Genomic DNA, 18,627 nt, shown 5'->3' with positions numbered 1-18,627 from the left:
GTGGGACTAGGTCAGAAGTCTTATAGAGGCCTTAAATTTCACGAAGCCATTGTTGAAATGAAACCGAAATTTGGGAGAGATATGAACTTCAACTGATTCTACCATTTTTACAAGAATGAAAATAACCTCGCAGTGTTAATGGGTAAATAATATTAATCATTACCATACCCTAAAAATGATTTCTTTTTACAATTATATACTACATATAATAAACATTGTTCCAACATTTGATCTAACAATCGTATTTGTACTATTTAAGTTCAATGCAAAATATTTTGATGGAGATCCATATCCCTCTCCTGATAATAGTTGATCCATAAAATCATTGACTTGAGAGTGTCGTCTGCAGGTTTTGCAAACACCAAAAATGTCTGTGACTGGTTTGACTTTTTGTCACAATTTTGTTCATTTACAAATTTCGAATAAACCCACAAACAAAACTACAGATTTGTTGAATACAATATTTGGGTTCCTTATTGTTTTCTCCTTGTCATATTGGGGTGGGGGGGGGGGGCAAATTAATTGTCCAGGCCGACATATAATTATGGTGCAGGAAGTCACAATTACAGATTTTCAAAGGAATTTGAGTTCAGGGTCAATGACGGAACTCTCAGCAAGGTGACTAAGGTTTTTCATGAAAGTATTGCATTTGAGACGGGCACATGACAATTAGGATTGCTCAGCTTCACTCATAAAAAACAACAACATAAAATGGATTCAATTTTCCACAGTTTATTGCAGCAAAAGGTGTACAAAATGTATATCAATACCTGCAATGTAACTAAATTTATTTTGAACTTTGTAAACTGTAAAAGTACTTAAAATCACTTAAGATATACTTCAAATAAATAAAAATGTACATGTATACAAGTTCTTTAACTACATCAATGTTGAATGACATGTATAAACCCTGTACATGTATGTATGTATTTTACAATAGATGATCAGTATTTTTTATTGTTGTAAAAAAGAGTTGTCCTCACTGTTTTTGTTTACAAGATGACCACAACTCATTTTCTTTTATTTTTCAGAAAGAAAATTAAAGATAAACAGAAGATTATCGATAGTGTGACACAATGTAAGTGGTTTTTGTATAACTGACAAAACTCGACACAAATGGAAGACCACAACTGGAATTTAACTGGAATGTGCCACAGGTCCTTGGGGTTGACCCTAACTCCCTACAGTGTGTGAAGAATCATATTGAAATTGGAGGTGTATTTTTCATAATACTGACTACATTGTACACAGTACACATGGTAAATGATAAAGAACATATTTGAAACACAAAAATGTTTGCCATTTAAAAAAAAAATCTATTAGATAATGTTTGTACCTTTAAAACGTATGACAACTCTGTTGAGGCTTAAAGGCCATGTAATGTAATTTTTAATGCTATTCATGAAAATGCACCTGTGTCCCATTTACCCTCATTTCAATGTTTGTTTTGCCATTTTCAAGGTTTGTTGGTACCTTTTGGCTTTTATGCGAATGCTTGTTTCCATATTCATAAGCAATACTGCGATGTCATTTCAGGCAGAAACCTCAATGTTACAGCTATTCCAGCACAAAAAGTTGCTAGAATTTTCGACAATTTGCTGTCATGAATTTTCTTTCTTTGGTGATTCGTTGTTGTGCGAGTACATGGCAGTAAGCCAATGAGCAACCCTTTCTCACAAATGTTTTAAATGAGCAAATTTTGGGTTCACAATATTGAACAGCAAACCCATAAATTAAACAGTGTCTTCCTGAAATAACATCACAGTAATAGCACCCTCAGTTGTCCGGAAAAGCATGGATTTGTTTTTGATTGTTTACAGAAGTGCACTTTTCAATAAAATTAACCAAAAAGGGATGTCAAATAGTTTTTCATACATTTACGAGTAGAAAGTTGCACAAAATGAGTTCCCAAGAAAAAGTCATCGCATGACCCCTTTAAAAATGGTCTATATTTATTCAATATCCAAAACATATATAGAATACAGAGATAAAAAAATGCAAAAATTATTTTGCATCCCAAAAAGATCTTTCCCATATGTCATATCTGTTTTCTGTTTACCTATTGTAATGGTGGCTACACATTTTTAAATGCATATTGCTTCCTAAGATAAATGTTTCGTATCACATTTTTTCAAACATTCCTGAACTGTTTAGCACCCAATTTGCTTTTATCAATCTTAAGTAGATGATTAATAGAATTAACTGAATTAACTTGTAACTTTGGCAAATCAAACAGAGGGTTTGATGATTATAAATATGAATGCACATATGTATATATGTGTAATATATATATCAACTGAAACGACCAATTTTCTTGTGTTTTCTTGTTGTCTATCAATACATCTATTGCAGCTTTTTACCTCAGATTATTCATGACTGCATTAGTGAACTCGCTTGTTGTAGCATATCCACCCATGTCTTGTGTGCGTACCTTGGATTGAATAAAATAATGAACAGAGCAATAAAAATGTTTTCTTGCATACAGAGAACAATCATTTACTCTACATCCAGCTCATTTTGATCCGAGTCAACCATCATAATTTATTGCTACAAAAAAGGGTACTTAACTGATCATAATGGCTATGGAAATATTTCAGTGGGCACCAAGAAAAAAAACTGGGACAATGGAAGAATTCCTGCTGACACCTTGAACTTTCTGGAATTTTTTTAATGATCTCTAAGCTTGCATGTCATCAACCAAATGACTCATACTGCAGAGTATAGTGCATGTATCACACACAACATAGATAATTGTCAGGGGTAAGATTTGGAGGGACATAAAAAGGAATGAAATATATTTGGTGGTTCCAAAGAGCAACACAGGGTCTATCTATATGTACTATTTGCCTACATAGGCACTCCTAAAAACTACCCATTGCAATTCTTTCACATAAATCTTTCCCACAGAAAGGGGGGAAATACAAGATGAAAACTTCTAATCATGAAAAAAATCTCACCCTTGAATTGTGTGTAAATTTACACGAGTTTCAGCCTCCTACCCTCTACCAGTGGAGATAATGATGACCAAAAGAACAAACATATAGTCAAGAGTTGTATGTGACTTACCTTGCCTGCTTTGAGAACCGATTCCACTGCAGTCTGAATAAGCTTGGCATGTGAATCCAGGCTGTAATTTAGTCATTCAATGAAAAGACAACTTTAGATGTTTGACTTGAGGGATTAAGTTGGAAACATTTCATGGGTATACATTTGTATTCAATTAACAAAGGTTGATACATTTTGTTGGCAGTGAAGGTATTTTAAGTCCATACAACACATTATCTCTACTCACCAACTCCATATTGATACAGGCAAACTTAACCAGATCTTAATTTAAACTAAGACTAAGAAATCATTCACAAAATTAGTCTTAATCATTCATCTAAGAATTTTGATAAACTGAATGGGAAAAAAAAGTCTTGGAAAAATATGGTTTGACTGAGGATATCCTGATCCTTTGAGCAAAGTGTTTGACCAATCGTATGGCACTATTGAGTGTGCATCAATACTGAAATTAGAATGGGTTGTTGTAAAATCTTTGGGCAAGAAACAAAATCAAAGAGTGATTTGTACTTGATACTTACTGAAGATGTTTGAGCATGTTGGCAGCACAAAGCAGCATAGCTGTGGGATTGGCAATGTTACGACCAACAGCTTGAGAGAAGGTATGTCTAGCACCCTGATCAGTCCAAGGAAAAAATACAAATTATTAATAATGAACCTATCTATCAACACATCTAATATCAACAGAAAGATCTATAAACTGAGTCAGTGAAATGAAATGTAACTACAGGAAATTCACAAATGGAGCTAACTGCTACTAATAGCAGAAAAGTAGCAAAAGTGGACAGCAATGATAGTATCTGAAACACATCGACAAAATGATCAAAAGCCCTTAAATCTAGAATTAAGATATTTGAACTATTTATTGTTTGATTGATAGAAATTTTAACTAGCAGTTAAAAAATGTAACTTTTCAGCCAATTCTTCTACAGGCTTGCGCTTGCAGTTAGATAATGTATACAATTCTGCATAAACTTACAGGTTCAAATATTGCGTATTTTGATGAGAAGCTTTCGCCAGGAACCACTCCAGCCCCACCAACCAGACCAGCCGCTAAGTTATCAACAATGTTGCCGTAGAGGTTTGGAGTGACCAACACATCAAACTGATGAGGGTTAGACACTAGCTGCATGCAACAGTTGTCAACAATCATAGCCTCAAACTGAATCTTGGGATACAAAGTGGAGATCTGACGACAACTTTCAAGAAAGAGACCATCCCCAAGTTTCCTAGAAGGATGAAAAGAAGGAGTTGTAAAAATCAACATAATAATATTAGGATTTGTAATAACATTTTATTTTGCCAAATCAAAGGGCTCCATATGATATCCTGACCCTGATTAATGACAAATTTCTGGACAAGAAAATATACTTAAACATTCTCTGGACTACTTAAAAGAAAAAGTAAAAATAAACAATTGGAAACTATATGATGGAGTATTATATGAAGTATTACATCAAAGAAGATCATAGATTGAGCAGTAAACTCACATGATGTTTGCCTTGTGTACAGCAGTTACCTTCTGACGATCATTTCTTCTGGCATAATCAAAGGCAAACTTGGCAATCCGCAGGGAGTTAGCTCTTGTAATGATCTTCAGGCATTCTACCACACCAGGAACACTCTAAAATGTAATAATAAGTGTGACCAGCAAGCATAAGTACAAATTAACAATGAGAAATCTTTTCAATGATCTAGAATATTGTCTATCAACAAGACTAGGCTAGCGTAGCCGAGCTGGACCCTCAAGTCTCAGTTCAGGACATTATTCATACTCAGAGTCTCAGTCGGTGATGCAGTTAATCAGAGGATAATATAATGGCACTTCAGACCCAACACAAATGCAAGGCACAGAGTCAAACACAGATATTGTAAGATTACCTCATGTTCAAGTGCACTATATTCTCCTTCTGTTTGTTCACGTATGACAACAAAGTCTAGATCAGTATGTCTTGTCTGAATTCCAGGTAAAGTGCGACATCTGACAACATTGGCAAAGAGGTCTAATTCTCGTCTGCAAGAAAAACAAAGGTTTGGTTAAAATCAAAGACGTTATTTGCTCTGGTTGTCAACACCAAGAATGAGAACACATTTCAATCTTGAAGATGAAGTTACTCAAGAAGGTCTTGAAATTCTAGTGATGGCCTCCATTACAAAAACATACAGAGAGTTGACTGTTATCAAACCTGATTTTCATGTTGAGTGTCTGTAGTTCACCACCTCCTCCCCAGGGTGTATGAATGATTCCTTTCAGTGCAACTTGGTTCCTCTTGAAGGAATCTATCACTTCAGCAATGGTGGCACTCTTCCCTACCTGCACCTCACTGTGGAGGAAAACAACAGTGTTTACAAAATGAGTTCACATCTGAATAACCTGACTATGGCCGACAGTAACACATATGTCTATGGGAAGTGTGTTGAACCACTTGCAAAGGTACATACTTTTTGCGAGCAATAGCTAAGTACTGGACCTGGCCTTAGACCACAGCCACATTTCAGTTCTGAATTTCCAGTGAATTACTCAAAGGGCACAGCATACCTGACAAATAATTCCTCAAAGTCTACCGGCACTCCAGCATTCTTGAACACTTCCCTGACAGATAACATGAGTTCAGGACCAACTCCATCTCCTGGGATTAATGTGACAGTTCTCTTAGTGTCTGGTTGGGCTGCCGGGGCCTGAACAAAAATAGAAAAATGTGATTACTAAAACAAGTTGAAGACACATAAAATTTCGGTTCATAAATCAAAACCCTGTCCCATTGGCTATTTCCACAACATTAAGCTAGCAGATACTCAACATGGTATCGTAGCAAACTATATGGATGATTCCAGACACATCCAGTGACTTTTCCTGCTTGTATCATTGCGAAATGTTTAGGTATTACGTCCAAAAACACAAAAGTGTCTCTTCGTTCTCTTATATAGAACGAAACTGCACGACCTACCAAAAAAAAAAAAAAAAAAAACCAGTAAAGTAAAGAAACAGTCTGAGACAAAAAGAAAATACAGTTTTATGCAAGCAATCAAAACTGAACTTAAATGCCTGCTAAGAACCGGAAAAAAAAAGAATTTCACTCAAGATAAAAAACACTTTATTCTCTGTATGTTGACCACTGAACAATTTCGTGGCAGGAAGAGAACTGGATTTGTTTTTGCGCACACAACATAACATATCTTAAACAGTGTCCATCTTCAACAACATACACATATACACTTGCCTATACAACTTACCACAGGTTTATGACAAACTTGACTGGTTGTTAGAGTTCGGACCAGGTGGCATGAGGGTAACTGTGAAAACAATATACCGCATTAGTAGTTCTTTAGTGTTTTTGTTTTAGTTTTAGTTTTTATTTTAGTTTTAATTTTTATTTTTTGTTTTTTACTTTTCCTTCCTCGTCATTTAACAAATGCAATATCATGTTTATTGTTTATCATCAATTTTGTGTTATTTTATAATATGCCAATAATAATTAATACTGCCATCCACAAGGTCAAGGATAGCATAAATTATTTACGTGAATCTACTAGGCCTGGGCGACTAGTGAATTTCAATAGTCGCGACTAGTTGCGATAAATAGTCACGACTAGTGGACTAGTCGCGACTAGTAACACATTATTTATTTATCAAGAAACACCTCTAATCAGTGCAGCAGTACATCTAATATATCGGTCTGCGCATGTGCAATGAGCATGTGGGCCAGAAAAAAACAAGGAGGTCAGTTTGTCGTGATCAGACGGTTTCATATTGTTTAGGGGTATTTTGACAGAATTGATTATTATAATTAAATATCGTGTAAAGTAAAGTCTGCGTACTACAAAAGCATAAAGCCTTTGATACATGTACGCTTGCAAAGTAATGACGGAATCACATGTGTCATGTGAGTACTACATCATTCATTGTACTTTGTAGGGATAACCCCGATTTACTCAGTTGTGAGTGATCACATTAGAAAATATGCATTGCCTCTGAACTTGGCATTCATGTTCTGTCATTGTTTAATGTTACTATTAAATCTTTCTTCCTTAAGCATCTTTATTGGGCCGTTTTTAATTACATGTACTTGGATCACACATTTTCAGGATGTCAGACAAGTCGACCGTTGAGACAACTCGACTCGGGACAAGTCGACCGTTGAGACAAGTCGCCCGTTGAGACAACTCGACTCGGGACAACTCGCCCGTTGAGACAGCTCGACTTAGCGGAAATGTATACACGTGGAGCGGGAAAATGTTGCGATCCCGGACGCGGCGCGGGCATACTTGATGCACAGAGGGCGTTCCAATCCGGTGGCCGTCGCGTCGGGCCGGCGCGCCCCGCCAGCGAGGACCGGGCCCGGCCCGGCACGCGGGCACGTCGACCGGGGCGGCAAGTGGGCGCACAGGCCCGGCATAAACGATGTCACCGTGCACGGTACGGCCGACGCTGACCGGGGATAAGTGCGCGCACAGGCCCGGCTGCGCTATATCGGCTCTGTTATCATGGTTATATCCAACAACAAAAAAACAACTCATGTGTCATCACTCCCAAACGGCGATCAGCCGCCGTCAAAATCCCCGCGACTATCCCCAAAACTAGCAACAAAAACATGCGAGGCGGCGACTTGTCTTAACGGTCGACTTGTCTCAACGGTCGACTTGTCTTTCCATTTATCGCACATACGGTCGAGTTGTCTCAACGGTCGAGTTGTCTCAACGGTCGACTTGTCCCGAGTCGAGTTGTCTCAACGGTCGACTTGTCTGACCCCCCTTCCAGGTGTGGGTGACTAGTGAATTTCAATGGTCACGACTACTTTCAGTAGTCACGACTACTTTCAGTAGTCGCGACTAGTCACGTCACACGACTAGTCGACTATTCAGAAATTGATAGTCCCGACTACCAATACTTTTTAGTATTGGCGACTAGGCGACTAGTCACACTAGTCGCACAGGCCTAGAATCTACTAAAAAAAAAAACAATGGATCATTTCCCCCATAGTCATGATAGTAGTCTTACTACTAAAGCAGTTTCTACACACATGGCACACTGAAAATCTTAAAATCAAATGATATTCCGAGTTCCTTGCTCTAGGGCCTATGCTGAGACTGACCATGGAGGGTGTGTTCTTATTCCTCCATGGACTGACACACTGATCTGACATGTCAGACGGTCAGACCATGGAGAAATAAAACACATTACGTGCGGACAGACAAGTAAGACAGACATACAGACATATCGACAGAGCAGTTTTCGATGATAGAAAACATCGAAAGTAAAGATATTCCGGAAAATCCACATAAATATTGCAAACATGCACAATGGGCTTCTTTACCTTCAAACCCCTCGGCATAATCTTGCAAAAGAGAGAACTCGCCATCATTTCGGTCCGGTGCGCGGTGATCGCGTGCAAAATGTTGACGAATGTTACAGTCTGGATCCACTGACATAAAACGTACCTAAAGGCTACACCAAAGAATGAGTAGGAAACCAGACCAAAATCAACATGGCGGCTCACATGTTCTCAATTTTTTGCCGTCAGCTGTGCAGGAATTCCAAGTCTCAGTTGTCGGTCTTGTCATCAATTAACCACTGTAAAAATGGACAAAACATCAGCTGGGTGCCGAAGGTAGTTTCGATAAATGAATATCGCATGCAAGGCTATTTTAGTAGTTGAATTTCAGCAATTAAAAAATGAGCTAAAATTTGGCCTTAATATAATAATTGGTTGTCGATAGGGGGCAGCAGACACAGTCAACAGTGGGCGTGCAAAGCAAAGGCGCGGCATGATCATAACAGCTAGTCGATGGCATTTAAAGGGAAAATACAACATTTGCAAACATCAAAAAATAAAACTACCAAATCATTTTGAAATACCTTGCTGGACTGTTAGTGAATGACAGTGTAAAGCATCCTGTAAAATCACGGCACCTGGTATACTGTCATTTTCAAGAAAAGTGGTATTTTTGTATCAATTTCCAACGCTGATCGTACTCCTAGAACTATGAGGCTCCACGTAGTGGAGCCTCATAGGTTCAGAAGCCCGCAAAATTGTTGTCAGCACAAAACACTAATTAAGTACAAAAACGTCCATCCCAAGCAGGCCGTTTTCCACAGAACCGCTGCACAGTTTGCCCCTAAACTCCATACAATACCTCATGACATACTCACGTTATGTGCACCCAACAAACATCGGTGGATTCTGTCTGTTTTTCGGCAAAAATGATGAAAAATATGCCCTTTCCGCACTGAGCCAACCTAACACTTGAAACGAGCACGCGTGCAGAATGATCGCAGTTATTTTCGGTTCGATCGCTCGGAGCGCGCCGCGGGGGGTACGTACTTGCACTTGTACGCATGTGCATACTATCGTTCCGCTCCTACACCATACCCCCCGCGGCGCGCTCCGAGCGATCGAACCGAAAATAACTGCGATCATTCTGCACGCGTGCTCGTTTCAAGTGTTAGGTTGGCTCAGTGCAGAAAGGGCATATTTTTCATCATTTTTGCCGAAAAACAGACAGAATCCACCGATGTTTGTTGGGTGCACATAACGTGAGTATGTCATGAGGTATTGTATGGAGTTTAGGGGCAAACTGTGCAGCGGTTCTGTGGAAAACGGCCTGCTTGGGATGGACGTTTTTGTACTTAATTAGTGTTTTGTGCTGACAACAATTTTGCGGGCTTCTGAACCTATGAGGCTCCACTACGTGGAGCCTCATAGTTCTAGGAGTACGCTGATCGGCCGATCAGCGTTGGAAAAAACTGGCTTTTTTTCAAATACTGGCCCCAGTTGACCATCGCACTTGTTTGCAATCGATTACACACCTATGAACGGGTACAAGCCAGCTAGACTGGTTTCCTGACCTTACAATTCCCCAATGTATGTAAACTGCTCTGTTTCTTCTTAAATGGAGTCAGGGAACCAGACTACAGGAAAATGATTGTTTTTCTTGGTTTTTATAGCATTTTTGAACCCAAAACCTCAAAAAAGTCAGTGTAACTATATTTGCTATATATTTCCAACCCCCCAATTCCATCCATTTCTGAAAATTACAGCCAAAGCAAATGATGTATATTCCCTTTAAAGAGAAAATACAACATTTGCAAACATCAAAAATAAAACTACCAAATTATTTCGAAATACCTTGCCGGACTGTTAGTGAATGACAGTCTTAAGCATCCTGTAAAATCATGGCATCTGGTGTAGGGCCTACTGTCATTTTTAAGAAAAGTGGTATTTTTGTATCAATTTCCAACGCTGGTCGGCCGACCACCGTTCGAAAAAACTGGCTTTTTTCAAATTCTGGCCCCAATTGACCATATTTAGTTAGTCCGCATTTGTTTGAAATCGATTACACACCTATAAACAGGTACAAGCCAGCTAGACTGGTTCCCTAACCTTACAATTCCCCAATGTCTATAAATTGCTCCGTTTCATCTTAAATGGAGTCAGGGAACCAGACTACAGGAACAATATTGTTTTTCCTGGTTTTCAAGCATCTACGAACCCAAAACGTCAAAAAAGTCAGTGTAACAATATTTGCTATATATTACCAACCCCCCAAATCCATCCATTTTTGAAAATTACAGCAAAAGCAAATGATGTATATTCCCTTTAACAACTAACGAGTCAGCTAGTTAGACTAGACGGAGGGAACACATTTGGGAAAGAATTCCATATGGCCATCACTAATTTTTCCCTGCAATGACCTATCAACCATCAGAAAGAAATAACATGTGCTAAAAATTCAAATTTAGCTGAGAAAATATTTAAGCATTTACTGAGAAAACACTTGCAAGTTGTCCATGTATGGAATTCTTTCCAAATCATTCCCTGTGCTGTGATGGCAGTGTTGTATAAAATCATGCAGGTGCTTCCTGCCAATCTTAAATTGGTTTTGAGTTTCAAGTTATTTTTGTTTCACTTGCAAATAATGAAACAAGTAGGCCCCTCACCTCAGCTTAAAATAACTAAAACTAACCAAACTTGATAAATTGGACTGTATGCTTTCATCAAAGTTTGCTTACGACCTGATTTTGTATTTTACAGGTATCCCTAAACTTTGCAAAGCCTGTTGCCATTGTAAACCGAGGGTATTGCAGTGAAGCAGAGTATCCAATCAGTCGTTATCCTGTTCCTAATCAGGATGAACTCCCACAAGATATGCAAGATCTCATCAATGAAGTAGCAGAGAAGGTATTGGGATTAATAATCTTCATGTATCCCAGATAAATTTTTAAATGTAAACTTAAAATATAATGTAAACATCAGATTTGGAGTTTCGTTTCCAAGGTCCTGGCCTTAGTTCCCCTTGAAATGCTCCCAATTTTAATGTCTTCAAGTTCTTTTTCCAAAAGAAAAATTACATTTCCTCTTCAATAGTAAAATTGTTGCCCTGTTTTAAGTACAGGAAAGTTTGGCAGAGACCAGTCTAACTTCTGGGTGAACTGGTTTCCAACACATTCAAGGGTTGTTGTTAACATTTTACATGAATATCTTCCTTTCAGTCTGGCTTTGTACCAAATGTCTTCCAAGCACTCGCCCATCGGCCTGATGAATTCCGTGCCTTCTTCATGTATTATGATGCACTCATGGCCAAAGAGACAGGATCCCTCACTAAAGCAGATAAAGAGATGATTGTTGTGGCAACCAGCTCCGTCAATAACTGCTTGTATTGCGTTATATCACACTCGGCACTGTTCAGGATCTACTCCAAGAATCCTACCCTAGCTGACCAGGTAAGAACAACTTCAAAAATTATTAATACTTTCTTAGATTGGTAAAGTTTAAGTTGGAATGGGTGTTCAATTACTAAAACAAAAAAGACCCTTTATTTGCTGAAAGTGAAACCTACATGTAGTGGCTGACAATAAGTCCATTTTTTTTCCAGTAGATTTTATTAGAAAAATATCAATAAAAATCTGCACTACACGTATGAAGGAACATAACTCTTGTTTTTTCTGTGTTACGGATCTATGTTTGGTTACTCCTGTAAGAAAATTCAGGATCCAAGTATGTCCACTGCGTCATGATAACTTGGTATAAATCAGAGCCTTTAAAAATGCTCGGTATGTGGAAATCTTGACAAGAGCAGGTCTGTATTAAAGTTGAAGCTAATCTCCATATTGCTCAGGTTGCTGCCAATTGGGAGTGTGCAGAGTTGGATCCAAGACAACGAGCGATTGTTGAGTTTGCAATCGCTGTCTGCAAGTCAGAGACAATCACCGAGGAACATTTCAAGAAACTCGAAGCACACGGCTTGGATCGTGAAGATGCTTGGGACATTGGAGCTATAGCTGCATTTTTTGCAATGTCTAATCGCATGGCTCATCTTACTGATATGAGACCCAATAAAGAGTTCTATTTGATGGGAAGGGTACCCAAGGACAAGAAATAGAAACATGAACCTAATCAAATCAAGACTGAAATCGTACCATCATTAGATTCACACTTTTATTTGTACAATAACTTACACAGAATCTAGGAGTGATGACATTTAAACTTTATTCTTCAAAATTAAGCATAAAAAATTCTGAACTTTGCAAAAGTGGTACTTTTGATCTAGATACAGCTCGTATTTGCTCACAGTCCATTTGAAGTTGTGGTAATGATAAATTAGCTGAATTCATTTTTGGAAGAAACTTTACGTCAAAATAACCTTGCTCTGATTAAAAATTGTATAATATCACAGAGTGTAACAAAAAGTAAAAAGTACATATGTATACCATAAACTTGTATGATATTGATATCAACAGGTACCGAATTTAGACTTTTCGTAGTTTTTCTTCATCTAAAGCAACCCTAATACACTATTTTTTCTATGTTGTGAACATTTGAAATTGTAAATATAAAAATATAATGTATTCATCTGCAAGAAGCTCATATTTTTCAGTCATACTTTTACACTTTTTGGCTTATTTTTTGTAGGACAAGCTTAATACTACATTGTATTAATAAAGTTGTGCTGCTTAATTTGTCATTGTTTGGAAGAAAAAGCTTTTCATTATGGATTCAATCTAGAAAAGTAATTTACAAAATATTTACATGATTTTTTACACCTCGATTTGTCTGCATTAATGAGCATTTTTCTTCATTCTGATTTTGTCATTACTTTATGCAGTGCTTTTATGTAGTTCTTTTGGGTTTATATTATGTTTATTGTTTATCAACAATCAACTTTGTGTTTAATCTAATTTTTCATGTAGCACATTTTGGAAAACCACATCAATGCACATTAGTATCAAAAGTATTGCTGTAAACTATGGTCTACAAAATAGCATACACTAATGAATTTTTATGAGTGCAATGGTAAGAATAATTTCATGAGGTGACAGATGGAATGTTCCATTCCCACGAGGCGAAGCCGAGTGAAATGAAAAATTCCATCTGTCACTGAATGAAATTATTATTTCCATTGCAATATAATGAACATTCTTATTTGTTTTATACAATGCCTGAATAAATCCTCGTCATCCGATTGGTAACTTGTAAACTGGAACTATGAATGTACAGCATCAGAGCTATCAGAGCTGTGTTATAGCGCAACCGATAGTGTGACAGTGCAATGGAAGTTTATTCACCGTGGAATGGAATTTCTATTTTTGCAGTGTGGCCGCGCCGTGTGTTTGGGCAAATAATTCTATGACGTGATCAAGGACCCACCAATCACATGACAAGGATTATTTCAGGTGTTCTGTAATAATTGTTAAGCAAGGGAAAAGAAATGCACTTAGTCCATGTACTACAGCGTGTCCCAAAATACCCGCAGCTTGTTTTGCAAGGCTCTTGAGTCGACGCAAAATCTGAACTTTATCCCTGGCGGGTATTGGGTTGATATTTAAAAGAGTTTTAAAATTATTCATGTTCAAATAAAGGCATTTTGAAAAAAACTCAACCGATTTCAAAGAAAATCGATGATGCGGTACATCAGATGCAAACTCAAGTCGAACTGTGAGCGCATTTTTTGAATAGGTACATACTGGCACGTGAATTTCAAAATTGAGCTTGAAACGAAGAACAATATTGTAAATTCATTTAAAGTGTAGTCTACATTGATCTAAAAGAATAGGAAACACAGACAGTAAAAGGCAATGATATCGTCACATCATGAACATGATGAACCATTTCCACATTAGAAAAAAATCGCATGATTGATTTTCCTTGAAATTGGTTGAGTTTGTTTTTGACATGCGTCTATTTCAAAACCCTTTAAAAAAAACCCAACTACATGTACATATAGATTCCAAGCTTTAAATTTGTATAAAAATAATGGCGGTACGTGTTTCCGTGGCGACGCTAGAGCCTCTTAAAAAATATTGCGGATATTTTTGGGACGCGCTGTAGTATATTCATTTACATGCGTCACTTAGAAATTCAGATTTGTTTATTTCAAAGCTTGATTGAAAATTACATGATTATTAAACTGCAAGTCAACTGTCTGACAGAATTTTTGTCTATCACTCGGTGGGTGTTTTACTTGAAATGACTGATATACAGTTAGCGGTTGTATTTCGCACCACGATTAGTGTGACACAAACGTTGTGATGAATGGAGGCTTCTGCAGGCTCAAACTGATTGTTGAACTGTGGATAGATGCTGACCATACGTTGGCTGCTCATGGAAGCACACAGGCAGTGAACGAGTCGTATCACCATAGGTCTGGCCAAACTGAAATCGAATCTCTGTTCAAATTTCAAAAAAATAAAAAATAAAATGAGTTGTGAGGTGGAATCAAAAACCATTATGAAATTTGGCATTTCCAATGATGACATCCTTTTTACAAAGTTGGTCATTTGGATACAAAACATTCCTTTTGAAATACCACACTGCTACTTACGTGGCAGATATCCTGTGTACTTTGGAACCATTCCAATACGTTTGTAGAGTCGTCTTTGCATCAAAACATCTCGATCTTCTCTGGTGAGCTGGATGGAAGCCTTGGCTTGGTCATCTGGTACATTGGTTCTAGCAAAAACAAGATGGAAGAAGGCAAAGACTTTAACAATTGACACAAAATGATTGGTGCTCTTTTTGCCGTTGATAAACAAAAGGATCTTGCCTTTCCAAAAAAACTACCTTTAAGGTGTTAAGTGAGTAATATTCCTATAGATAGGAAATATTACTTATTAGAAATAAAATGTTAATATTATTGGACTGAATAAAAATTATTAAAAAATTTGGTGAATGTTAGATTCTACTTGCTTCCTCATTGTAACACAGTAACTTTCTAACTCCTACACTTACTTTGGTACATAGGCTCGTCCAATCCTCTCTGCATGCCTGTCTGTCTCATCATAGAAGGTATTGAGAGACTTATCACAGATGGTATGATAGCGAGCTCCTAGGCCGAGCTCTGATACGCCTTGTCTAGGGATGAAACCATCGTAACCCGGAATTGGGGCTTCTCTGGATTCACGTTTGTCCTCTGACGAAAAAAAGATAGAAAACAAAAGATCATAATATCGGTATCACTAAACTTGTGAATTTGGGTATGCTCCATTCTGCATCAGGCAGAATTTCCAAAACATTTGTCAAATCATGGCTTTACCAATACATGTACATACATTGTACTTACTCAAAATATAATAAAGAAACAACAACAATAGACTCCTTGCACTGAGCGCCCTCACTGAGGACAGGTCTTTGCTTCTCTGGGGTACACATGAGTACATGAGTAGACACTTTTGTACTTCCATTGTCACTGAATTTAAATAACAAAACCTGTCTTCAGTGACGGCCCTCTGTGCACAGAGTCTGCTAGAGAACAGACAACTGTTCTTTGTGATTTAATTAATTGAGGTAGGGCTGTGCATCGGAACCGGGTACCTGAGTACCCGACTGTTGATGTCAGGAACTGGTTCCAGATTATGAGATCGGTTACGCGTAACCAACTTGAATGTCATTTGTGGGGGAGTTTCAAAATGAAAACCAGGCTACATGGCTCTATAAAGCTCACTGTCCACACCAGCTCTCTTGTCACACCAATGTGGTAGTATCATCATGTGGACCTTTATGAACAATCTGAACAGCAAATTCCATGATTTGAATTTTGGGGTTGGGTTTCTTTAACGGGTACCTAGGTAACCATTTTTTTGTTTTCAATCGGGTAACCGGTTCACGCACTAACCGTAAATGCACACCCCTAATTTGAGGTATAAATTTGAATTACAACTCATGAACTAAACCTGACCCAGGCTAGCCCTGGCTCACTTTTCGTGAATTTGAATAGTAACAATAATGACTAACCTAGAAGTATTTTGGAGGTTGGATGTCTATCCCTATACTGATTCAATCTATTGATGACTGTTCCTTCATCTGTCATTGGCCTCAGTGGTTTAATCTGCGTTTGCGCCTTCCGTAGTGTGTGCACCTTAGTGTCATGTTCTTTTGTGTTTCTCATGAAGTCATCGATGCAGACATCACAATCTTCCTTGTAGGTGTTGCCAAACTTGAACGGCATTCTGGGAATATAGCCTGTGACGGGAAAACAATTAAGATTTAGAGAAATAAAGCGTTTACAACTGAGTGGAAGGATTACAGAATTGGACTAACAGCATTAGTGGCTCAATTAAACTAGAGAAATTTTAATCCATTTTTATTGAAAGAGAACCAAAAGAAAATTGTGTCTTTGTAGTCTAGGTAAATAATTTGAGGATTCTATGATTTTTTAGAAAATTATTGGAGAGGGGATAATGTTTTGCAAGGAAACAAACTGTTCATTACTGATTTTTGTACCCTTTCACAGCTTCTAGAATTCTGGCCATTTTTAGGAAATAAGATTATTCGGTTGAAATATTGACATGAAGGCATTTTTAGGGGAGGGGAGATGTGGGAGCTTCAGAACTTTTCTACGGGAGGGCTAGGCAAAATTTTGTCTAGCCCCCCCCCCCCCCACAAAAAAATTCCATAAAAAAAAAAAATGCACTAGCAAAATATAAGAATTTGACCTACATGGGAACGGTCTCCCCCTAAATGAGAAGGGTGCATTTGTACACTTTTAGTTAATATAGTGTGTCTGATTGTAGGATATTATCAGCGCTCCCCACTGAAAATATGGCACGAGTCCATATGACTGCATTTCAGCATGCCTCCCTGAAAAAAAATCTGGATCCACCTTGCTAGCGCCCCCCCCCCCCCCAAAAAAAAATTATATTGGCTCTAGAACTGCGCCTGATACCTGTGTATCCAGGAACCATTTTCTCCGTCAGTTTATTGTCTCCAGTTGACTTGGGAAGTTTGAGATCTCGTCTTGTGCCACTTCCATCTACATCATCCGGACCACTAAGCCCTGTACCGACAAAGGTTGTCTTGGAATCAAAGTAGTTCTGTGGAGATGCTGTATATGCTGGATGCCTGGTCCTCCATTTCTGTTTAGATGAAAGAGAGCAAAAGTTTGAGTTTTATGGTGCTAGTTTTAAGGATTTTGTAAAGATTCCCTTAGTAGAAGTCATAAAATTCAGGAGAGCCCAACATTTTGTTTCTGGGACAAATATGTTAATGAATGAGACTGCCTGGGTGAAAAAGTTGACTTATTTTGCTGATTAGGCCTTCTCATCTTTTACATTTCAGGTCATTCAAGTTTTGCAGCAGCTTGTTATCCATCAAAATAAATATTTACTATTTAATAAATATAATTTTATAACGAGCCATTTTCATATTTTACCTCTGATAACTTGTTTGTTGCATTGCCATATGTGTCACCAACATGATATTTATACTGCTCTATGTATCCTCGGTACCTATAGAAAATGAGCATAAATAAAATAATAAGCGTAAAAAATATGCATACATAACTTAAAATCAAATTGAAATAGAACAAATTTTAAATATTGATAAAAATTATAAAGGAGAGTTTGACTATACAAATTTTTAATTTCCAATCAGTTTAAAACATCTTTAAACACAGCTTGCTGTTCAACTGGGGAAAAAATGCATGTATGAATATTAAGTTTCTGAACATCAAATTTTAGCACATAATTGCATTATTCATATTCATTATCACATTGGAGCTATAATTTATCACCAGTCAGGAAATTACGAAATATATACATGTATATTCATTTCAATAGTTATTTCATTTATTATTTAAGATAACAAGAACGATATCACCTCGCCCGACGGTGATTGTGAAAATTGTATTTCATACTATCACCATGGCCACCGACATGGTAAATACGACAATCCAATACAGGTGTAATACTTCAATCAATCAATTATATTCACGGCGGAATACGATTACATTATGATAACCCCGATGGTCGTCCACACAAGTTTGCTTACCCTGGAAGTTCAGTTCCCGGATTAAGTTGACTAAAATCCCTCCTTCTTTTAACATTCCACGTAGTGGAATTCGGCATCGATGTGTTCATCATCTTGGCAGCTTAGTTTCGCAAACTCTCGGAAAATGTTACTTTAGAGATGAATCTGAGAGAAATTGTCGCGTTTGGTGAGCGTGGCGTGGCGCGCTGGCAGGTGGCTGTGTGTTGTGTTGTGTGGGCAAGGTACGAGGGTCGTTGCTAGACACGGTCAGTGTAGCTCATTATGCAGTTGTTAGGGGATAGATTGAACAGTAAAGGGCATG

The 18,627-nt window shown here is 37.7% G+C and overlaps 3 protein-coding genes across 3 annotated transcripts; 1 reads left to right on the top strand and 2 right to left on the bottom strand.

Annotated features, from left to right (window-relative positions):
* Nucleotides 1–716: 716 nt before the first annotated feature.
* LOC119719985 (isocitrate dehydrogenase [NAD] subunit beta, mitochondrial-like) lies at nt 717–8,502 on the bottom strand. The gene is made up of 10 exons (XM_038189476.1): nt 8,379–8,502; nt 6,298–6,357; nt 5,603–5,742; nt 5,250–5,387; nt 4,945–5,077; nt 4,554–4,687; nt 4,043–4,292; nt 3,585–3,679; nt 3,067–3,127; nt 717–2,431 (listed from the first exon to the last, which is right to left on the bottom strand). Exons 1-10 carry the CDS (start codon nt 8,424–8,426, stop codon nt 2,357–2,359), a joined length of 1,134 nt encoding a protein of 377 aa, XP_038045404.1. The 5' UTR covers nt 8,427–8,502; the 3' UTR covers nt 717–2,356.
* Nucleotides 8,503–8,525: 23 nt separating this feature from the next.
* LOC119719984 lies at nt 8,526–13,651 on the top strand. Its single transcript, XM_038189475.1, has 4 exons — nt 8,526–8,672; nt 11,097–11,243; nt 11,555–11,785; nt 12,181–13,651. The coding sequence occupies exons 1-4, from the start codon at nt 8,550–8,552 to the stop codon at nt 12,442–12,444; spliced, it is 765 nt and encodes a 254-aa protein (XP_038045403.1). The 5' UTR covers nt 8,526–8,549; the 3' UTR covers nt 12,445–13,651.
* A 727-nt stretch (nt 13,652–14,378) lies between these two features.
* Nucleotides 14,379–18,542, bottom strand: LOC119719983 (protein FAM166B-like). Its single transcript, XM_038189474.1, has 7 exons — nt 18,327–18,542; nt 17,710–17,785; nt 17,224–17,413; nt 16,293–16,520; nt 15,291–15,471; nt 14,884–15,011; nt 14,379–14,728 (listed from the first exon to the last, which is right to left on the bottom strand). Exons 1-7 carry the CDS (start codon nt 18,416–18,418, stop codon nt 14,613–14,615), a joined length of 1,011 nt encoding a protein of 336 aa, XP_038045402.1. The 5' UTR covers nt 18,419–18,542; the 3' UTR covers nt 14,379–14,612.
* Nucleotides 18,543–18,627: the final 85 nt, after the last annotated feature.

This window comes from Patiria miniata, unplaced genomic scaffold (genome assembly GCF_015706575.1).
Source record: "Patiria miniata isolate m_02_andy unplaced genomic scaffold, ASM1570657v1 HiC_scaffold_9, whole genome shotgun sequence".
In the NCBI taxonomy this organism is placed as follows: Eukaryota; Metazoa; Echinodermata; class Asteroidea; order Valvatida; family Asterinidae; genus Patiria; species Patiria miniata.
Note: the sequence above shows the minus strand (reverse complement) of the source record. Positions and strands in the feature narration are given on the sequence as shown.